An 18,290-nucleotide genomic window follows, 5' to 3' on the forward strand; every position below is an offset into this window, starting at 1 on the left:
AAAGCTTTAAAATGCTTATCAATAAGTATAACGATAACAACACGTGAATCAGGGTATCAAAACACAATATATACTCACCAAATTTTACAACCATAATGTGCAGATTTCCGTGTTTTAAAAAATAGTTTAGTAACAGCTACCGTCTCACTCGTCGACTTCAAAATGTCGTCTGGAGAATAATCCATGTAGTCACCTCAAAAAACATGTTATCGACAACATTTCTGATTATTTTTATAAATCAGTGACTTTGCTATCACCTTTCCATAGAAGGCATCATCCAATTTATTTGTAGTAGATACTGAGATATCTTAGTAGCTACACTTACCCCAAAGTTACACTTACCCCGATTCATCTTAAGTATTTTGAAAACCATGTGATATTGGACTCCCAAATTTTCAGCATTAAGAGAACGTAAATACCCATTTAAATCTGCATACTTAACTCAAAAATGATAAAAAAATGACTTCTTCACTTTTGTATTAATTAAAGTACAAGATTGGTTTGATATTGGACTTATTGGCAATGATGGCAACATTATAAAAAGTAATATTTTTATTGCTAGAAACACTATAATGAAATGTCAAAATTAACGTACGACAGTAATGTGACAGATCTGATAAGTAATTTTCATTAATTATTATCTCTATCGTTATGGATAAGGAATCGCCAGCGTTATCTACGATAATGGATTCCACGCAAAGCGATAGCAAGCCCATCTTAGTAGAGGAATGTGTACCAGAGGGGGAGCTTGCGATAGAGCCGGGAGCTTGCAAGGAGAGTATGCTGGTAACGACGGATTCTTTCGAGGAGTTTGCCAACGAAATGAGTACCAGTTTAGATGATCGAATGCTGCGGATTAGTAATACAATCAGTGAAATACAGGAAGAAATCAGTGAAGTCAAAGACTGCAATGGTATTGACAGTATAATACCAGAGAACAAGGAGGACGGAGCGACAACCGAAACAAAAAATGACGACGTAAGATTGTTTTGTTTTTTTAAATACATACAGCAAATAGTTTAGTCTGCTTTTGGCGAAAATTTGACTATTTTAATATATGAAATAATAAAAAAAATCGTTTTAAATTCCTCACGTACTTAAGTATAACTTGTCTATTTATTTACGTGTTATAGCCCCACAGTTGTACGCCTCTGCCTCTCTATAAGTTAACTTGGGTCTTTTTACTGGTTCTCCGCCACCGCTCGCTGTCATCTATCAGTGAGCGCAGTGTTGCCAACCGAACTATAATTATAGTACATTTTGGTTCGCATACTGTTAAAAAAGTACTATTTTCGTCCGCATACTATTAAAAAAGTATAGTACGTCAAAACACCACAATTTTGAAAAATGGAATTAATTGAAATCGCGGGTTGTGCGAATATTCCCCATTGCTTATTTCATTGCGTTTAAAAGTTGTGTATATTGTCGATGTTTAATATTCCGTAAAATGTTGGTACTTCAATCACAGCAAATCATAATAACGTGAAGCGAGGGACGTAGTAAGTATAATCTATATAATATAAATAATATAAGATCTCAGTGTGCGATATTAGCCTATGGATGTAGTCTTGCGTTGTATACTCGCAACTCGCTAAACCAGGGCATCAGAATTTCTCGAATTCTCTGTTATGTTTAAGTATGTGACAAACAAAAACTTTTCAACTCGTCCTATAATTTTTGTTTAATAAATTAATATTTTTTATTCAACGAATAAGACACATGACTTGAGAATGTAACATTCTATATATTGAATATACATAATTTGAAAACATCTCAACAACCACTAGTTAATATTGTCGTAATTAACTAAGATGCCGGTAGCTTAATTGGAAAACCATACTGGCGTGAATCCAGCAGATACAGGTTCAAATCCCGTCGGGTATCACATTTTTTTCTACAAAATGAATTTTTCTAGTGTGTATATGCATCAGATGTTTTGAAATTATGTATATTAATTGTTTATTTCATGATTTAAGTATTTAATAACAATTTTATTTTTATACACAACTTTTTTTAACCGTATTTCAAAAACTTTAAGTTTTGCTATGCAAAGTTTCTATCATTGTTCATTCTATAGATTGTTAATAACCTTTTTACTGCCGGAAATCAATTTACGTTTCAAGTGGTAAAAACGAATTCTGTTTCAATTCGAGTATGTGACGACATTCCCAATATATGTCTTCGTGTGTTCAACATATTTATATGTTTAAAATAATAGATTTACCTCCCCCGATTTATCCACCGTTTCCCGTTTAAAGCGGGACGTCCAGAGACGTCATTTTTGTATGAGCGGCGTTCCGTTCACGGAAAAGTCGGACGTCTTAAGACGTCATTGGCAGCCATCCGGTTAAAACAAAGTCCAGAGCATAGATCGATTGAAAATGCGATAATTTTTAGTATATCATTTGCACTGACTGGCAGAGTCGTATGACGAATTGTCTTATATAAAAAAAAATAGCTCTATGACTTGTTTAGCATTATGATTATTTCAAGGCCGACTATATTCAGGCTGTGGCATTGAATTGTGAATTGCGACGGTAGTGCTTGATTGGTAGGTATTGATTATCTTTGATGCAATGCGGTAACCTGTTTGCAATAAATGAAGATTTTTGATTTGCATAATTTATTCAAATTATTACCATTTATGCAATAGTCACCATTTTCTACAAACAATTTTAAACGTTAAACAACGGCCTTGGATTATCTCAATAAGCTTAAATTTAAAAAACTAACCAATTCCACCTCCAATTTGTATTTTTAGTTCAATGAAGACAATTCTTTTATTATTTTTAATGTGGCCCAAGTGTCTTCAGAACTAAAACAATGCTGTTTTTCATCATCACTCAATATTTCAGGCAGACCTACCGAGAGCCCTAAGTGATGTAAGCTTACAGTCAACGGAAGAGAAGCAAAACAGCAGTCCTGAGTCAAGTTTGAACGGAGAAGATTATCTTCACAACGTGGAGTGGTTGGGAAAAGATAAACATGTTTTTATACTCAGTAATGCCGGGAAACCAATCTATTCTAGGTGATTATAAATTATATATAACTAACCTCAATCACATTGCAACATGCACCTGTCTATGCCATATTGCGCTATTCTTAATTCTTTTTAAGTGTATTAAGAGTCTATGTTTCATATGCCTACTGTTACCGCCTAAACCATGGCATCCTCAGAGGATCTAATGCCATGAGGCCTGAATCATCGTTGGGCGGATTCATGCAAACATGAGCAGATCGACTGCGAGACAAATTTCTAGCCCGTAAGCTTAAATGTATGAAAATTTATAGTGATCCTTTTGCAACTTCAACAAATGAAATCATTCTAGCCCTTAATGTATGTAAAATCCTGCATTTTTTTATGCCTACATTAATTCTAGAAGCAAGCAAAGTAAAACCTAGCGTCATTATAAATTTTATCCTTATTCAATTTTAAACATACAAGCAAGCTGTAATTTTAATGCAGTAATAATAATGCCAACAAATGCACAGCCCCTTTTCAAAGCATATACCTGGAAAAGGTCTGGTTGTCTATTTATATACCTATAAGCCAGGTACATAGGGTGTAAAGGCTGTCTTTGTGTCATTTTTCAGTGATAGGATTGTGAGTTATTTGTTATGTATTATTATTACCTACTTTAATTTTCGGAGGCTACCCCAGTCCCTAAAACAAACATAAAACGCCCTGTTTTCACCTGTAATTCTGCGTTGTCAATCAATAAACATGTCCCCGAAAGAAGATGCCAGCAGATGATCACCGTGACCTTACATCATCAGGGGTGTCCAGCGCATCATCCTACGCCCCCCCCCCCTTTCGAAGGTGACACTAGATTAACACTGGCGGCAACATTGAACATTTTACCGTTTAGGTGCAATGAGAGGTCACTTTTGAAGATACTATTTAGGCAGTTCGGTTTTGGTAATAGTCTCTTTATACAAATGTACGTGACAATTATTTTACACAATTTTTGATGTTAATTTTTTGTCAAAGATAGACGTACAAGTAGTTTTGATAATATTATGACAACTAAATTAACTTTTAACTGATAAATCAACATGTAGAATTTATTACAATTATATTTATATCATCATTTTACAACGTTTTTCTTAGCTCGTATTCTTATTTATCCGGTGGTTCTTTGTCCGGTAAAAATCTTGCAATCGATTTTTAACTAACTTCCCGACTAGCTAGACATTTGAAACTTTTAGAATATATCAGAACACAATGCCAATGCATTTTTTAAATACTTTTAGCCATCTTTAAGTAGAATTGAATTCATTTTCAGTTAATTCTGTTTTGGATGAAAAGTTATTTCGACATCATTATTGGTTTCTAGGGGTCTGGGGTCCTAGTAACTAAATTATTAATATATACGTGCGTTACTATCATTGATATACTACTAGATGAGGAGTTTCCATACAAGTGTCATTTTAAAAATGTACCACAAAAGAAGATTACGAATATCGTCTTATAATATTTTCTTGTAGGTATAATGCGTTAAGACCGTTAACATGGATTCCCGAATTTCACCCGTATTGCCCTGGCTGTAAAACTAAATTTGCATTCTTGGAATAGTGACCCTAAGGGTGTCTGCAACCCAAAGCTTGCAAGCTACCAAAAATTCATGTCTGAGCGGATAGAGCAAGTCGTCATGCGCTGACTATTAGTTAGAGTAAGATGCAAGCTAGATCGGGCTTACTCATAATTATTGCAAGGTCGTTTTCGAGACAAATTTTAAGTGAGCTTATATCGAGTTAAGTCCGCTGATATTAAAACAGTAAGTTTTAACACTGGCCGAGTCGCTGAAAATCGGGCGTCATTTTAAGAAGCATATGATTCATCCAGTAGTATATCAATGGTTACTATGGAAATCAATATGACATGTCAATATGACATTTCAGTATTATTTCTATCAAGTACAAATTTTTTTGATCGTTTAACACGTCGATCGCCATGGGGGTCACCGGTGACCGGCATTGGATTACGTTAAGGGGGCCATGGAGGTCACCGGTGACCGGCAAAGAAGACCTGCCTTAGAGTTGTTCTACAGCGCCGGCGGGCACGCGCGCAGTGCATTTTTCGATACGCGGTGACCGGCATGGCCCTTCTGTATATTACTGCCACTTGGCCTGAAAATATGTCTTCCCAGTCACAAAATATAGGCTCACTAATGTAAAGAGTGTACATAATGTAAAAAAAAGTTTTCCTTTTAAATTGTAAATGTGTTTTTATTGATATAAAAATAAAAATTAAGTAGATTATAAAAATGTAAGTTATAAAAAATATGTAAATAATAAAAAAATAGAATTACAAAAATGATTATAAGGTATGTATACGTATATTTCCAGTTATGTGTATCCAGGTGTTATACTACCCAATTTGAAAACTTTTATTCCGTATTTGTGCCTTTTCTGTTTATTATACTATCTAAATCTAAATATAATTCAACCGCGAAATGGCACCATGCTCTCGTCAACACATATGGACAGCTGACCGGCGAAATGGCCGGCCCGGCGCAATAGAATAAATTAACTTGTTGGCGCCGCGACGGACACATGTGGCCGGCACATCATAAAAACCAATATTTACGTAAAAAAATCATCAAAATGAAAAAAAAACATTATATTCTTTCATAACCTATCAAATAATACCTTAGAAACAAATAATCATTTTTTAACTATTTTATATAAAACTAGTTGGCGATCAATGTGTTAAGCTAGTCAAGTCAAGTTTATATGATTCAACAGAAAATTTAAAAACGTATATAAAAAGTTCTTTTTATCTTGTAATTATTCTATAGTGGAATTCTACCAAGTAAATGAAAAAACTTAATTCATAGACGTAGTTGTTGCCACGTTTGATTTGAGTGCCATTGATAAGGCTGGCTTATGGGTTACCTAAGTAGTTTATCATTTTTTTTTAGAGCTAGAGGTTTATCGACATTTAGTTTGTGGTAAGTAAACATATTAATGGAAAAATTATCAAACACATTATGAATTTAACCTAGCCATCGGATTTAAACCTTTGGGCCAAAAAGTACACTGCTAGTGGTCATGCGATGCTTATGTGGCGTAAAAAGCTCGTGTTTTGCACACAGCGTAGTGTGAAAAGCAAATGTTTACGCATCGCTCGGCCTCTTGCAGTGTGCTCTGTCAATTTGACCCATCAATTAATAACTGAGCGTACAGACCATTACTTTACAGTTGAATTAAAAGGTTCACGATGGATTTAATAATGACTTATCGATATGTTTAATTTTCTGTATTTTTTAGATACGGCAATGAAGATAAATTGGCTGGGCTGTGCGGGATAATTCAGGCTTTAGTAAATGTAGTCCACAATTCCGGAGAGGACACGATGAGGTCTATTCACACGCCCTCCTGTATAGTGGTTTTTTTAATGAAAGGTCCATTAATTCTTGCGGCAGTCTCTAAAACCAAGGAGAATGAAACACAATTAGTTTTACAGTTAACGTAAGTAATTTATTAGAACATTGTGTTTATTTTGTATCGCGTATTTTTTCATGCAATTCTTAAAAGAATACATAAAAATAATTTCGAAAAATGTGCTATTCTTCTCTCCAGGCATCTTCAAACCTTTTTAATACATGATAAAAGTACAAACACGAATAAAATGCCATTAGTAATGATGTCAATTTTATGATGTTAATACAAACTTCCACCCTGTGGAGGCCCATATGATCCTATTAGGGTCGGTAGGATCGGACATGGCCGAAAAAAAAAAAAACATGTTTGATGGCTGCATAAAGCAGTGTTTTATTATAAAGTTAAAAAATATAAACAATGGTATTTCGACTCAGTGTGTATGATTCTACAAGTAATATATAATTTTGTGTATTAATACTAAATCACATAGATACAACCAACAAGTTTATATTGCTTTGAGTATCTATGTGCGAGCTCACTAAGTCATACAAAATTTATCGTCTATTCAATTCTAAACTATCCTAAACGCCAATTTTTCAAAATACGTTTTTTTACATCAATCGATTCTCTATGAAATTTCCTAGGGGCGGCAGGTTATATGAAAGTATGGTGAAGCAGGCTAGTATGGCGAAAAAGTATGGTGGGGCTGGCTGGTAATCAATTTGTGGCAAAATTTGAACGTTAACATTATATTATATGGGTACGTTATAATGACCAAAGTAAATCCTCTGTGATGCCTTGAATTTTTTTTATCGCGTCGCTATTTCTCATGCAAACCTAAATGCATAGGATTATACTGAATTTAAGAAACAATTATTTTCATGCCACTTCTTAAGTATCCTAAGTGACATTATTTGCCAATGTATTGAATTTTTCATAAATTTGAAATTGGAAAAAATTCCCCAAAATTTATTGTAATTTGAAACACAAAAAATGATTTTTTAATATTTCGATATTACAGATTTGAATCGAATTAAGTATAGGTTCATAATTTCTAAATTTCGCTTTCCTGCACATTTTATGATTTGGCGTTTAGGATAGTTTTGAATTGAATAGACAATATCGAGGGCTTAGTGTCAAACAACACTATCTACAAAAGTGCAACTTTACAGGAGAGCCAAAAATCGTTATTTTAGATTCTTGTTACTCAACAAGGGAAATGTTTATTTAAAACCTAATTTTATAATTTATTGTGTATTGTACATTTATCTTGCTTATGATGATGTTAAAATTTATAGGGATAGTTTTTAAAAAACATGAAAACAAGGGTAACTTATGTAGTTAGCGTTAAACTTTACTGACGATTTAATAATAAATTAGAAAAGATTGACACAGCGTTGTTTGACTATCATGTAGCCGTAAATGTAAAATAACGTTATCTCAAAAAAAAAAAAAAACCTTTTTTGTAGATAACGTTGTCTGACTTTAAGCACTCGATATATTCTTTACTGTTAAGCCATGAGGCTGACTTGGTCTTTATTTACCTCTCGGGTTCCTTTGTCCATCATGTGTACATGGCCTAGCTATCTATGGCGGCCCAATTTGAAGGAGTGTACAATGTGCAGGCCCCCGTACAAAGTATACAGCTCGTAATTGTATCTTTGTCTCCACACCAACTGTGTGTCATTGATGGGTCTGAAGATACCATGCAGCATGTCCTATTCAAATGAGCACAACACTATCCATGTTTTTTGTCATGCACCAGATCTCCGAGCCATACATGACAACTGTCTTATTAGTGTTTTGTACAAGGTGCATTTCAAGTGTCAGTTCAATGTCCTTGAACGTAGCAGCCTCATTAAACCGAAGCAACATTTTTAACTTAGCACAATTCTTTTTTTAAATTTAGATTTCTAGACTACTCTCACTGTAGGTCTCACAAGTACATACAATTGTTGACCTTCTCAAAAGCACAGTTGTGCGTCCTGAAAGCATCACGAGGTCTGTCCAGTCCTCTTGACACAACCATATTTTTGTTTTTTCCACATTAATTCAATTAAATTCAATTTATTTTTAACATATTGTGGCCATTAGTTTAAGACTTTCACAACATGACATGAAACATTATTATAAAGAAGAAAAAAAAAAAGTAATAAAAGCGATAAAAATGAAGATATAAAAAGAGAATATAATATAAACATACAAAAGCAGTGAAAATATATGTCCACCTAAACTCACCTCACACAAGTGGAATATATCAACACCCGAAGCAATTTGGTTGAACATAGTTATTGCCCTCCGAATTGGCATTTTCAGTGGCAGGTTGGTTCTGCACCTTGGGAGAATAAACAACTGATGCCTCTCTATTTCTAAGATAATTATCACAAACACACAGATCAACACTGCCCAGAATGGCAGAGTTCTCATTTATATCTCTTATGAGTCGAAAAAAATACGTAGCTAAATAAAGTTCTCTTCTAAATTGCAGACTGCAGTATGTAAGCATACCTAAGAGAAATCCTAGTGTGCTGGTGGTTTTCTCAATGTCCACAAATACTATGAAACTGTTTTTGCCTGTTGCTTATTTAATTAAGATATTTAGATGCATTTTTTGTATTTTCAGGTATGTTTTTAATCAAATTGTCTCTCTATTGACACTTTCACAATTGACCAGGATTTTTGAACAAAGACGTAATTATGATCTCAGGAAGCTCCTCTCCGGTGTTGAAAGATTAATAGATCATTTGCTTAATTTTATGGAACGAGATCCGACTTTTTTACTAGGAGCTGTAAGGTAACTAAAAATAATAAATTACATAATTATTCTTCCTCTTTCCTCACACCTTACTTTACTGTGCGTAGCTGTGTTTACAGGATGCTAACCATTTTCTTTGGGAATGTCCTAAAGTGTGTACCAAAAGAGAAAAGATACTCTTCTCAGTCCAAATAACTGCTGGGTCTATCGAGCGAAAAGACTGCTTCTCTTAGTCAGCTTGACTGTAATTTTGATCTGTTTTCTCTGCTATTAACATAATGAAATTAAACTATAATAAATTCAGTAAGCACACTTAAGTTTAGTTGTTTATTAGTTAGTTGCTCCTAAACTGTACTGTTGCTCCTAAAATGGTTCTAATTTTTTACGCCTCGTGATTGAATCAGGTGTCCCTAGAAGACGGGATAGATGATGGGTGAGCTTAATAGAATCAACCTACATACTAATATCTACTAAATTAACCCCCTTTGGGGATTAGGCCAAGACTGACTTCTGACGGTAAGCAGTTGGCTGCAACGCAGACAAATATTAATATTAGATTTTATTTAAATAGTGTTAAACTCAAATTACATTGGCAGATTGCGTCTGGTCTGATCGTCTGCCACGACTGTCAAAATCTATTCTCTATGGTTTTCAGGGAGCGATCGTGAGTAAAGTGGGATAAATTCTATTTTCCGTCGTCCCGATCCAAGTGAAGATTGCTTAGAACGTACGAAAATATCCGAACACCGGCCACTAGGTTTGACAGCTCAGTTTTGATATAAATTTGCGCGGGAATACTATTGCCACCAATCTATCGAAGAAATAGTTTTCGGTCAACCTATATTTTTTATAATAGCAACACTATGTTTATTTATACCGATCAAAAACAAGGACCAACGCAATTGAATCGTTGCGTGTAATTGCAAATAGTGTAAAAACGTTGGCCACGACGGTCGGCGTGGATCGTTGGATCGGGTTAGGTCTGCGCGTCTGCCAATGTAATTAAGTCTTTATGAATGTCCAAAATTAGTTATAAGGAGTGTAACAAATATTTTATCTGGCCACATATTTTGAGAATTCAAAGCTGGTAACGCCTCAACGCGATATTGCGGCATTCGAATCTCATCCCTTATCAAGACGAGACGCTTGATTTTAATTCATGGAAATTCACATTGATAATTTATAGACAAAATATTATAAACTGTATGCTGTCTGTCTTGATTTGGAAAATATAAACCGCTCTCCACCCGTTAATTGGGCTCACTCCCCCTTGCCTTAACACTACAATATTTACCGGTACATAATTTATCATGTATTAATTTTTAGATGCTTACCATTGGCTCCAAACATGCGGGACAATATAACAAGTGCAATAGTGTCGGCGTGTAGTAAAATAAAGGTTCGTTGTCATCTTTTCATTATCTACTAATGTTGTTATTTTGTTCTTAAAATATTATGTAGTCAGTAATTTTTATCCGTAAATGTATGTATGATATGGTAAAAATAAAATAGTATCATACCATTTACCCTCACAGCAGAGCTTAAAAGACTACTGTTTATATAGAATGGTTGTTTGTCATTTACTTATACATTGTTTAAATGGTTTGGCTCCTTTCCTACAAAAAAATCTTTTGTATAAGACAGCAGACAGATGTAATCATGTGATAGATTTTGAAAATGGAATGTGGACTCAATTGTTTGAATTAATTATTTATGATATTTTATATTGTAGGACCTGGTATTTGCAATTCTAATGGCAGGCAATCAACTGATTGCATTGGTTCGAATGAAGAAGTACACTCTCCATCCTTCAGACATCCATCTGGTCTTTAATCTTGTCAAGAGTTCAGAGTCTTTCAAAACAGCTGAAAGCTGGACACCTATTTGTCTCCCCAAGTTTGATCCAAGGTAATTAATTAATTGTATTATAAATTGTTTTATTTATCTTTTTGATACATATTATTATATCATGTCATTAGACTATATTATATTTTATCAATTATAAGACACCATCAATTATTATAAAACACACAAAATTAATAATAATTAAAAACAAAAATAAGGATTGCTGAGGGTGTGATAATACATTTGTTTCATTCATTTGAGAATACCTTTTTTTTTTTGCTCACGATGACATGCGGTAACATGTCAGCTTATAATGTTGTGGGTCCCAGGTTCAAATCGTGGGTCTGGCAAATTCACATCTTATTTTAAAATGTATGTTTGGACTCAATACGTGAGCAAGTGGTGAACATCAAAATTGCTTGTAAAAACAAAAATCTGTTAATACAACCTCCACTCTGTGAAGGCCCATGTAATCTCTTTAATATAATCTCTAATATAGTGATTTAATGTAAACTTTGCTTTACATAAAAATATGGAATCATGATCATTTATCCAATAACAAATATATTAGGGGTCTAATGCATAGAATGTTGACATTATATAAAATTAACTAGTTAAGAATGCTATGTATAGATAAAAGTGGAATGAAAGATAAGAAAAACTGTGACTAACATGATAACATGGCTTCCTGCATTAGAAGTGTTTAAATTATAATTTTCCATGTGTTTTAATCAACATGCAATGGTAAATGTAAAAAAACTGCACAATGTAAATTGAATAATTAATGTAAACATAATTTATTGATTGCTTTAATTAGTGCTTTAATTATAAATGCACTACAGATGAACTATCTCTAGCATTATTTTTTATTTATTATGGTGTTCATTAATATTATTGAAAAAATTCTCCATTGATTAAATACATCTTGCAAATTATTCATTCCTTTTCGGTCGGTATTTGTGTAGATAATCAGTACCAATACAATCTTCCTGAAACTTGTCTGAAACTATATTTACTATATCTGTTTACAAAACGCAATTATTTGATAGCGGCTATTTGTTATGTTTTAATGTTTTGCCAGCGGTTGTGTTGTCAGTTATTAGTTCTTATTTATCCGAAAATCAGCTGACTTAAATAAGTACTACTATGCATTGGGCCCTAAATGATTAGGAAACAAATAGCTTAAAATTTTTGACATAAATTGCTTATATATCGGCAAAGTGATGTACATACGTAATAAAAAATGCGTAATTATTTTTATTTTATTGATGTTTTGCAGCGGGTTCCTTCATGGTCATGTGTCGTACTTGTCGGAAGATTGCCAAGCGTGTCTGATGCTGCTTACAGTCCAGCGAGACGCCTTCTACATTCTTTCACAAGCCAAGCACACCATTACAGAGGTATGTCCAGAGTTTGGATTATAACTTGAAGCAGTCATTTGCAATTCTACATTGTTCTTAGTCTAGTCAAATTAGTATTCTGTATGTAGTGTATTTCTGTAAAAGATGGCAGCTGTAAACGGTTCATTGTATAGATTACTTTTGACAGTTTTGACGCACAGTAATAGTATTAGAGACTTTATATTTATAGCTGGCTTTTGGAGTTATCCAATTTTCAGTGTGTTATCCCTGCACTTGATTTTGTATGCATGAAATTGTAGAATATTCATGTCATATTTGTATCGATAAAAGCAAACGATAACTTGCAGCAAATCATGTGACCTAATACTTAATGTTTCAGAAACTACGGAGAACAAATTGTCTTGAAGCGATCAATGAGGCAATGCTACAAAGCAGAACTCTGCCAACTAGCAAACCGTTACGGCACATCGGCGTGCCGGAAATGCGACATTTTATATACAAATGCCGATCCACGGCGCAACTGTTTAGTTCCGATATCATGGAGCACAACACGAGCAGAGCCCAGGAGATCTGTGATGCCGAGAAGAATTCATTAAAATCCGAGGATGGCAATAAACCTGACAATTGGAAATTGCCTGATACAAATTTCCTAGATGACTATCGCACGGTTTGTGGACAGATACACTGCACTGCGAGGCCTGCTCAGCTTATTTATAGGGTGAACTCGGAAACGACTATTCTTGCTTGGGTATGATTTCATTTAATTTACTTAAAAGAAAACTTCAATGATTGATCATGAGTTTGGTATGTTTGCAATAAAACTGTACTTACATTTATAATACGTAATTAGTGAAAATCAACGGTTTTTTAAAAACATGCCATTAAAAAGGTTTATTCTGAAAGTAAAATAGATGTTTTATTATATTATATTATCCGGATTTATTATTATCTGTACTATCATCATTTCCAATTAGTTCGGATAATCAAAGTTTTACTGTGTTATTATTTATTTTGATTCAAATATTAAAGGATATTTTTTAAAGTCATGTCATATCATGTCAAGGCATGATAAAATATATTAATATGTACTATATCAATCATACCACTCAGCATTACAAGGGTGACACACTTCTATATTTATGTTTTGTTGTCAAAACAAAACCAGAGTGGCGGAATCGATTGTCAGCATTTCCTCAATCATAACCTAGATCAACAGTGTCTATTATGATTTATTTAATTAAGACAATGTCTCTTGTAATGTATGGACTGCATTTGTATAAATAGCAAGGACGATCCATGATTCACCACTCATCTTGGGTCCGTCACTCGACTCACTACTCCACTTGAGTCCGTCACTCAATACAGTCAACCGTCATTCACTCGAGTCCAGTCTTGCGGTCCTATTAATCTCTCAATAACATCAATCTCATCAATAGATCCGTACCCGTGATTATAACATATACTCTGTCATCTTTATTATTGTATTTATTTGTTCTTGTATCGATAAATGAACTAACTCCTCGAAACTTCCAAGCAACTACAACTTTATCTCCACACACCTCATCGTCCCCAAAATACTATAAAAAGTATTACTGTAAATGTCATTGTTTGAAAATCTACCATAAAACCATATTTTGGTACATTTGTTGTCTAGTTTCTAACACTTTTTCACATTATTCAACATAATTCTATTTTATGATGGATTAATTGTTAAACTTTAATATATCATTATCTCATGGTTCATTCATAAGGCATCATAATGATACGAGGGTGGGTCAATAAGTCCTTAGAAAAGCCGACAGGTGGCGCGACTAGTACTGTAAGCGGTTTGTTTTCATGCAGCGGCACTACCGATTCAGTATGCTGCGAAGTTTCAATCAGATTGGTCGGGTTGTTGTTTTTTATTTTCGTACATTTAAAAAAAAAATTTGCTTGTTTACAAAAATGGAGAAAATTGAGTTTAGAGCTGTTATTAAACATTTTAATATAAAAGGGTTAACAGCAAAGGAAATAAAAAATGAGTTGGATTTAGTTCACGGTATATCTGTTCCTTCACTTGCAACTATTTATAACTGGTTAAATGAATTTAAACGTGGTCGTACATCAACAAAGGATGAACCACGCTCAGGACGTCCTGTAGAGGTGACTACACCAGAAATGATCAATAAAATCCACGATATGGTGTTAAGTGACCGAAGATTAAAGTTGAGTGAGATAATTGAGGTTACAGGGATCTCAAAAGGTAGCGTCATTTCTATTTTACATGACAAATTGGGCATGAAAAAAGTTTCTGCAAGATGGGTGCCGCGTTTGCTCACAGTCGACAATAAACGCAATAGTTTCGTCGCTTTGTGACTGTAGATGAAACATGGATACACCACTATACTCCCGAGACGAAAGAACAGTCAAAGCAGTGGATTGCGAAAGGCGAACCATGTCCAAAGAAGGCGAAAACCGTAAAATCAGCTGGTAAGGTTATGGCTACTGTATTTTGGGATGCACGTGGAATTATTTTCGTTGACTATTTGGAAAAAGGAAAAACAATAACAGGGAATTATTATGCATCTTTATTGGACCAGCTAAAAAACGAAATTGAAGAAAAACGGCCTCATTTAAACAGGAAAAAAATCCTCTTTCATCAGGACAATGCCCGTGTTCACACATGTTTACGATCAATGGCTAAAATTGAAGAATTGAAGTTCGAATTGGTCGACCACCCACCGTATTCGCCAGATTTAGCCCCCAGTGACTTTTTCCTTTTCCCAAACTTTAAAAAATTGCTAAGTGGACAACGTTTTTTTTCAAATGAAGAAGTCATCGATCGGACAAATGCTTATTTTGAGGACCTTCCGAAAACTTATTTTTCTGACGGTTTAAAAAAAATTGAGAAACGTCTAACCAAGTGTATTGAGCTCCAAGGAGATTATGTTGAGAAATAAAAAAAAAATACAAAAATAAAAACGGTTTTAATGCTTTTTTCTAAGGAATTATTGACCCACCCTCGTATATGTATACATCTTTCCTACAAATTATACAGATTGTTCAGAATTAGCTTCTAAAGATATATAATTAAAATAGTTAACTGGTTTGCTACATTTCTTCTTACTTACAGGTTACTTCAGGGTTCGAATTATACGTCACGTTCGATCCTCTGATAGAAAAATATGCTGCAATTGCAGCCGTAGACAAACTTCTCAAGTGGATAAAGAAAGAAGAGGATCGGATATTTATTATGAACGCGCCAACCTTCTAGCATACGAGATTTGGGGTGCCATCTCTTGGCAACCTCATCAAACACTCCATAAGCAGGAGTGTCAGCACGGAAGAGACCAATTGAACAAATTAAAATACTCAGAGACTTTTCAGTCCTATAAACGAATATGTAGTTATATTACATAGTGCACAGAGATATATTGAATTAGATAATAACACGTGTTTTTTTATGTACTGTTTTATGTTTTGTTTTGCTGCCAATTTCGTTGGAGACATTGCGATTAATTTTACTGTTATTTATCCACACTAAACGCTGGCAATTTATTATGGAGAATTTTACTTTGTAATAACGTGTTATAGTTATTAAAATAAGACCATAATTTCTTCTAATCGCGAATAGCCGATTATGGGAAACGGAAAGCCCAAAATTAATTTTTAATGATCTATCATTTTATCGCCGTAGAGTGACTGATCGATGTTGAATGATGCTGCAATTTTTTCTGCATGGCCCACTGCATAATTATGTGGTTTTAATAGTTTGCGCTATGATGGAAATTTTACACAAAGAATTTCCTGGACAAATTATGTCAAAATCTAGTGGCATCAATAATTATTCAGGATTACTTAAAGGAATGGGTCTACACAAACAAGCCAGCAACAATTTAACTATTGTAACAACATTTCCGAAAAAATTAACCGAAATACGTATTCAAAAAATATGCCAAAATTTTGTCGAAAGACTTGCATATATTATGTCATATTTCATAATTTATGGCAAAATAGAACGACCCATAAAGAAAAAAATAATAAAACCTGTTTTATTTACAAGGTATTCAAAAACAAAATCAGAACAGTACATAAAAACACGCTAAATTATATTATAATATAATATTTGAAGATATTCAGTACATTATTTGTTTAATTTCTTCTGGAGAATATACCTAGATTCTTCGACAGAATTGAATTGGAGCATAATTGTTCTTATATTAGCTAAGATCACGGATTTGGCAGGATATGTGCAGGTACAGTGCGAAAACTTTACGGTGGTGGGCGGCGGCTTGGAGAACTAGATCCCCTCCTCTCGCGTTTCAGTATTCATTCCCCTCACCTTGAACGCATTTGACGTTTCTTATAAGTGCGCGGTATCAGTCATTTAAACGTGTTAATAATGGCAAAAGTTTTGAAAAGTGACAGCAGGAAGTTTATAAGTCATCTTATCTCCTACTGTGAAGAAGAAAAACCTCATTCGGTTCTTAACAACGTTATTGAAAGAGTTGCCGCGATGATAGCTACAAAACACACTTAAAATGTTAATGTTGCCATATAAAATTTATCCTAAATAATTAGGAAAAAATGTATACCATTATTTGGAATTTGCGGAAATAAATACGTATTTAAGGAAGTGGGAAATAATATCTTCTAATCCTGGCAATACTCACAATACTTCGAAATCGAAAACCTTAGATAAGATCAACACGAGCGCCGCCGCCAGGCCTCACATTAAAGTTTTCAGTCTCTATTCCTAACATTTTTACAGGCCAATCATATATTTGTCGAATTAATTGAATAGTCATAAAATCAACAATGATGATGGCTCATTTATTATAAACAAGCTACCATGTTTCAATGTATTTTGGATTCATTTTTTTCCAATACTAATTTTGGCTATCAATTACTTAACCTCACTAAAATTGTTCCAGAAATGCCAACAAGTGTTTTAATACTAATATTTCATAAGGTTCCCTATTATGCGCTATGCGTCTATCGCTGGATGGATTTTGGTCGATCGCACCATAGAATGAATTCATTGAGATTTTGAAAAGGAAGCATTCCCCATTCTTATTATTGTTTCCTGAACCAGTTTACATGACAGTTCTTTTCAATTTAACCGTGAAGAAGTTCGTGTGGCCCCGCCGTATTATTTGAATCATATTGCATCACTCATGGCCTCCAGCAGGAGTGAGAGAAAGAGAAGATGTGAATCACCGCACTTTAAACCGAGTAGTTTCTCCTTACTATCACGCAGTAGGCTCTTTGCATAGTCGGAGAGTCACTTGCGCCTGTTTTCAACCCTCAGCACCTTATGTTAATTTTACATTGTATTGAGAAGATATTACTGTCTTCCAATATTGTACCTTGCCAGAAAGGTAAAAAAATCCTTCCATGTTTTTTTTAGGTTTTAGGATTATAATAATAAATAATTATGGAATTGCACCAAATGCGCTGTCATTCAACATTATGTTGTGTTGTAAATAATTTGTAGAAGTTATAATAAATACAATATGTAAATAAATATCCAGATATTCTGTATTTTAAACTAGAAGACTGGTATGACGTAAAAGTATTGAATTTTAATGGTCAAATAAATTGATGGTAAATTTGATTGTTTCGATTTTATGTAAATTATCTATTGGTATGTTCTATTGAGAGATTTTCATTAAATTAAACTTCTTCATTTTTTGTTTTAAAATTTTATCGCCTATTGGAGTAGTTATAGAAAATCTTTTAATTAAAAAAAACATTGCTCAAGAGAATTTTGTGTAGGGTAAAAATATATGTGATAATGGCAACATTTCAATGTAATGTCAATAGGTTTGTTCCCAAAACTAAACATACAGACCTACAAGATTATCTATAGAATGGCCAAAAATGGAACTATGAACTACCATAGGACGCCATTTTGAAAATGTCATTTGAATGTCGGATTTTGTCCAGTTACGAGTCTTGAT

The 18,290-nt window shown here is 33.9% G+C and overlaps 1 protein-coding gene across 1 annotated transcript; it reads left to right on the forward strand.

Moving 5' to 3' along the window:
- The first annotated feature begins 554 nt into the window (after positions 1-554).
- On the forward strand, positions 555-16,354 carry Mon1 (vacuolar fusion protein MON1 homolog). The gene is made up of 9 exons (XM_085942751.1): positions 555-978; positions 2,856-3,028; positions 6,274-6,474; positions 9,011-9,181; positions 10,469-10,541; positions 10,875-11,050; positions 12,267-12,387; positions 12,728-13,096; positions 15,461-16,354. Exons 1-9 carry the CDS (start codon positions 652-654, stop codon positions 15,599-15,601), a joined length of 1,752 nt encoding a protein of 583 aa, XP_085798877.1. The 5' UTR covers positions 555-651; the 3' UTR covers positions 15,602-16,354.
- The last annotated feature ends 1,936 nt before the right edge of the window (positions 16,355-18,290 follow it).

Source organism: Rhyacophila brunnea, unplaced genomic scaffold, assembly GCF_057557595.1.
Source record: "Rhyacophila brunnea isolate RB1 unplaced genomic scaffold, BYU_Rbru_1.0 scaffold_15, whole genome shotgun sequence".
Classification (NCBI taxonomy): Eukaryota; Metazoa; Arthropoda; class Insecta; order Trichoptera; family Rhyacophilidae; genus Rhyacophila; species Rhyacophila brunnea.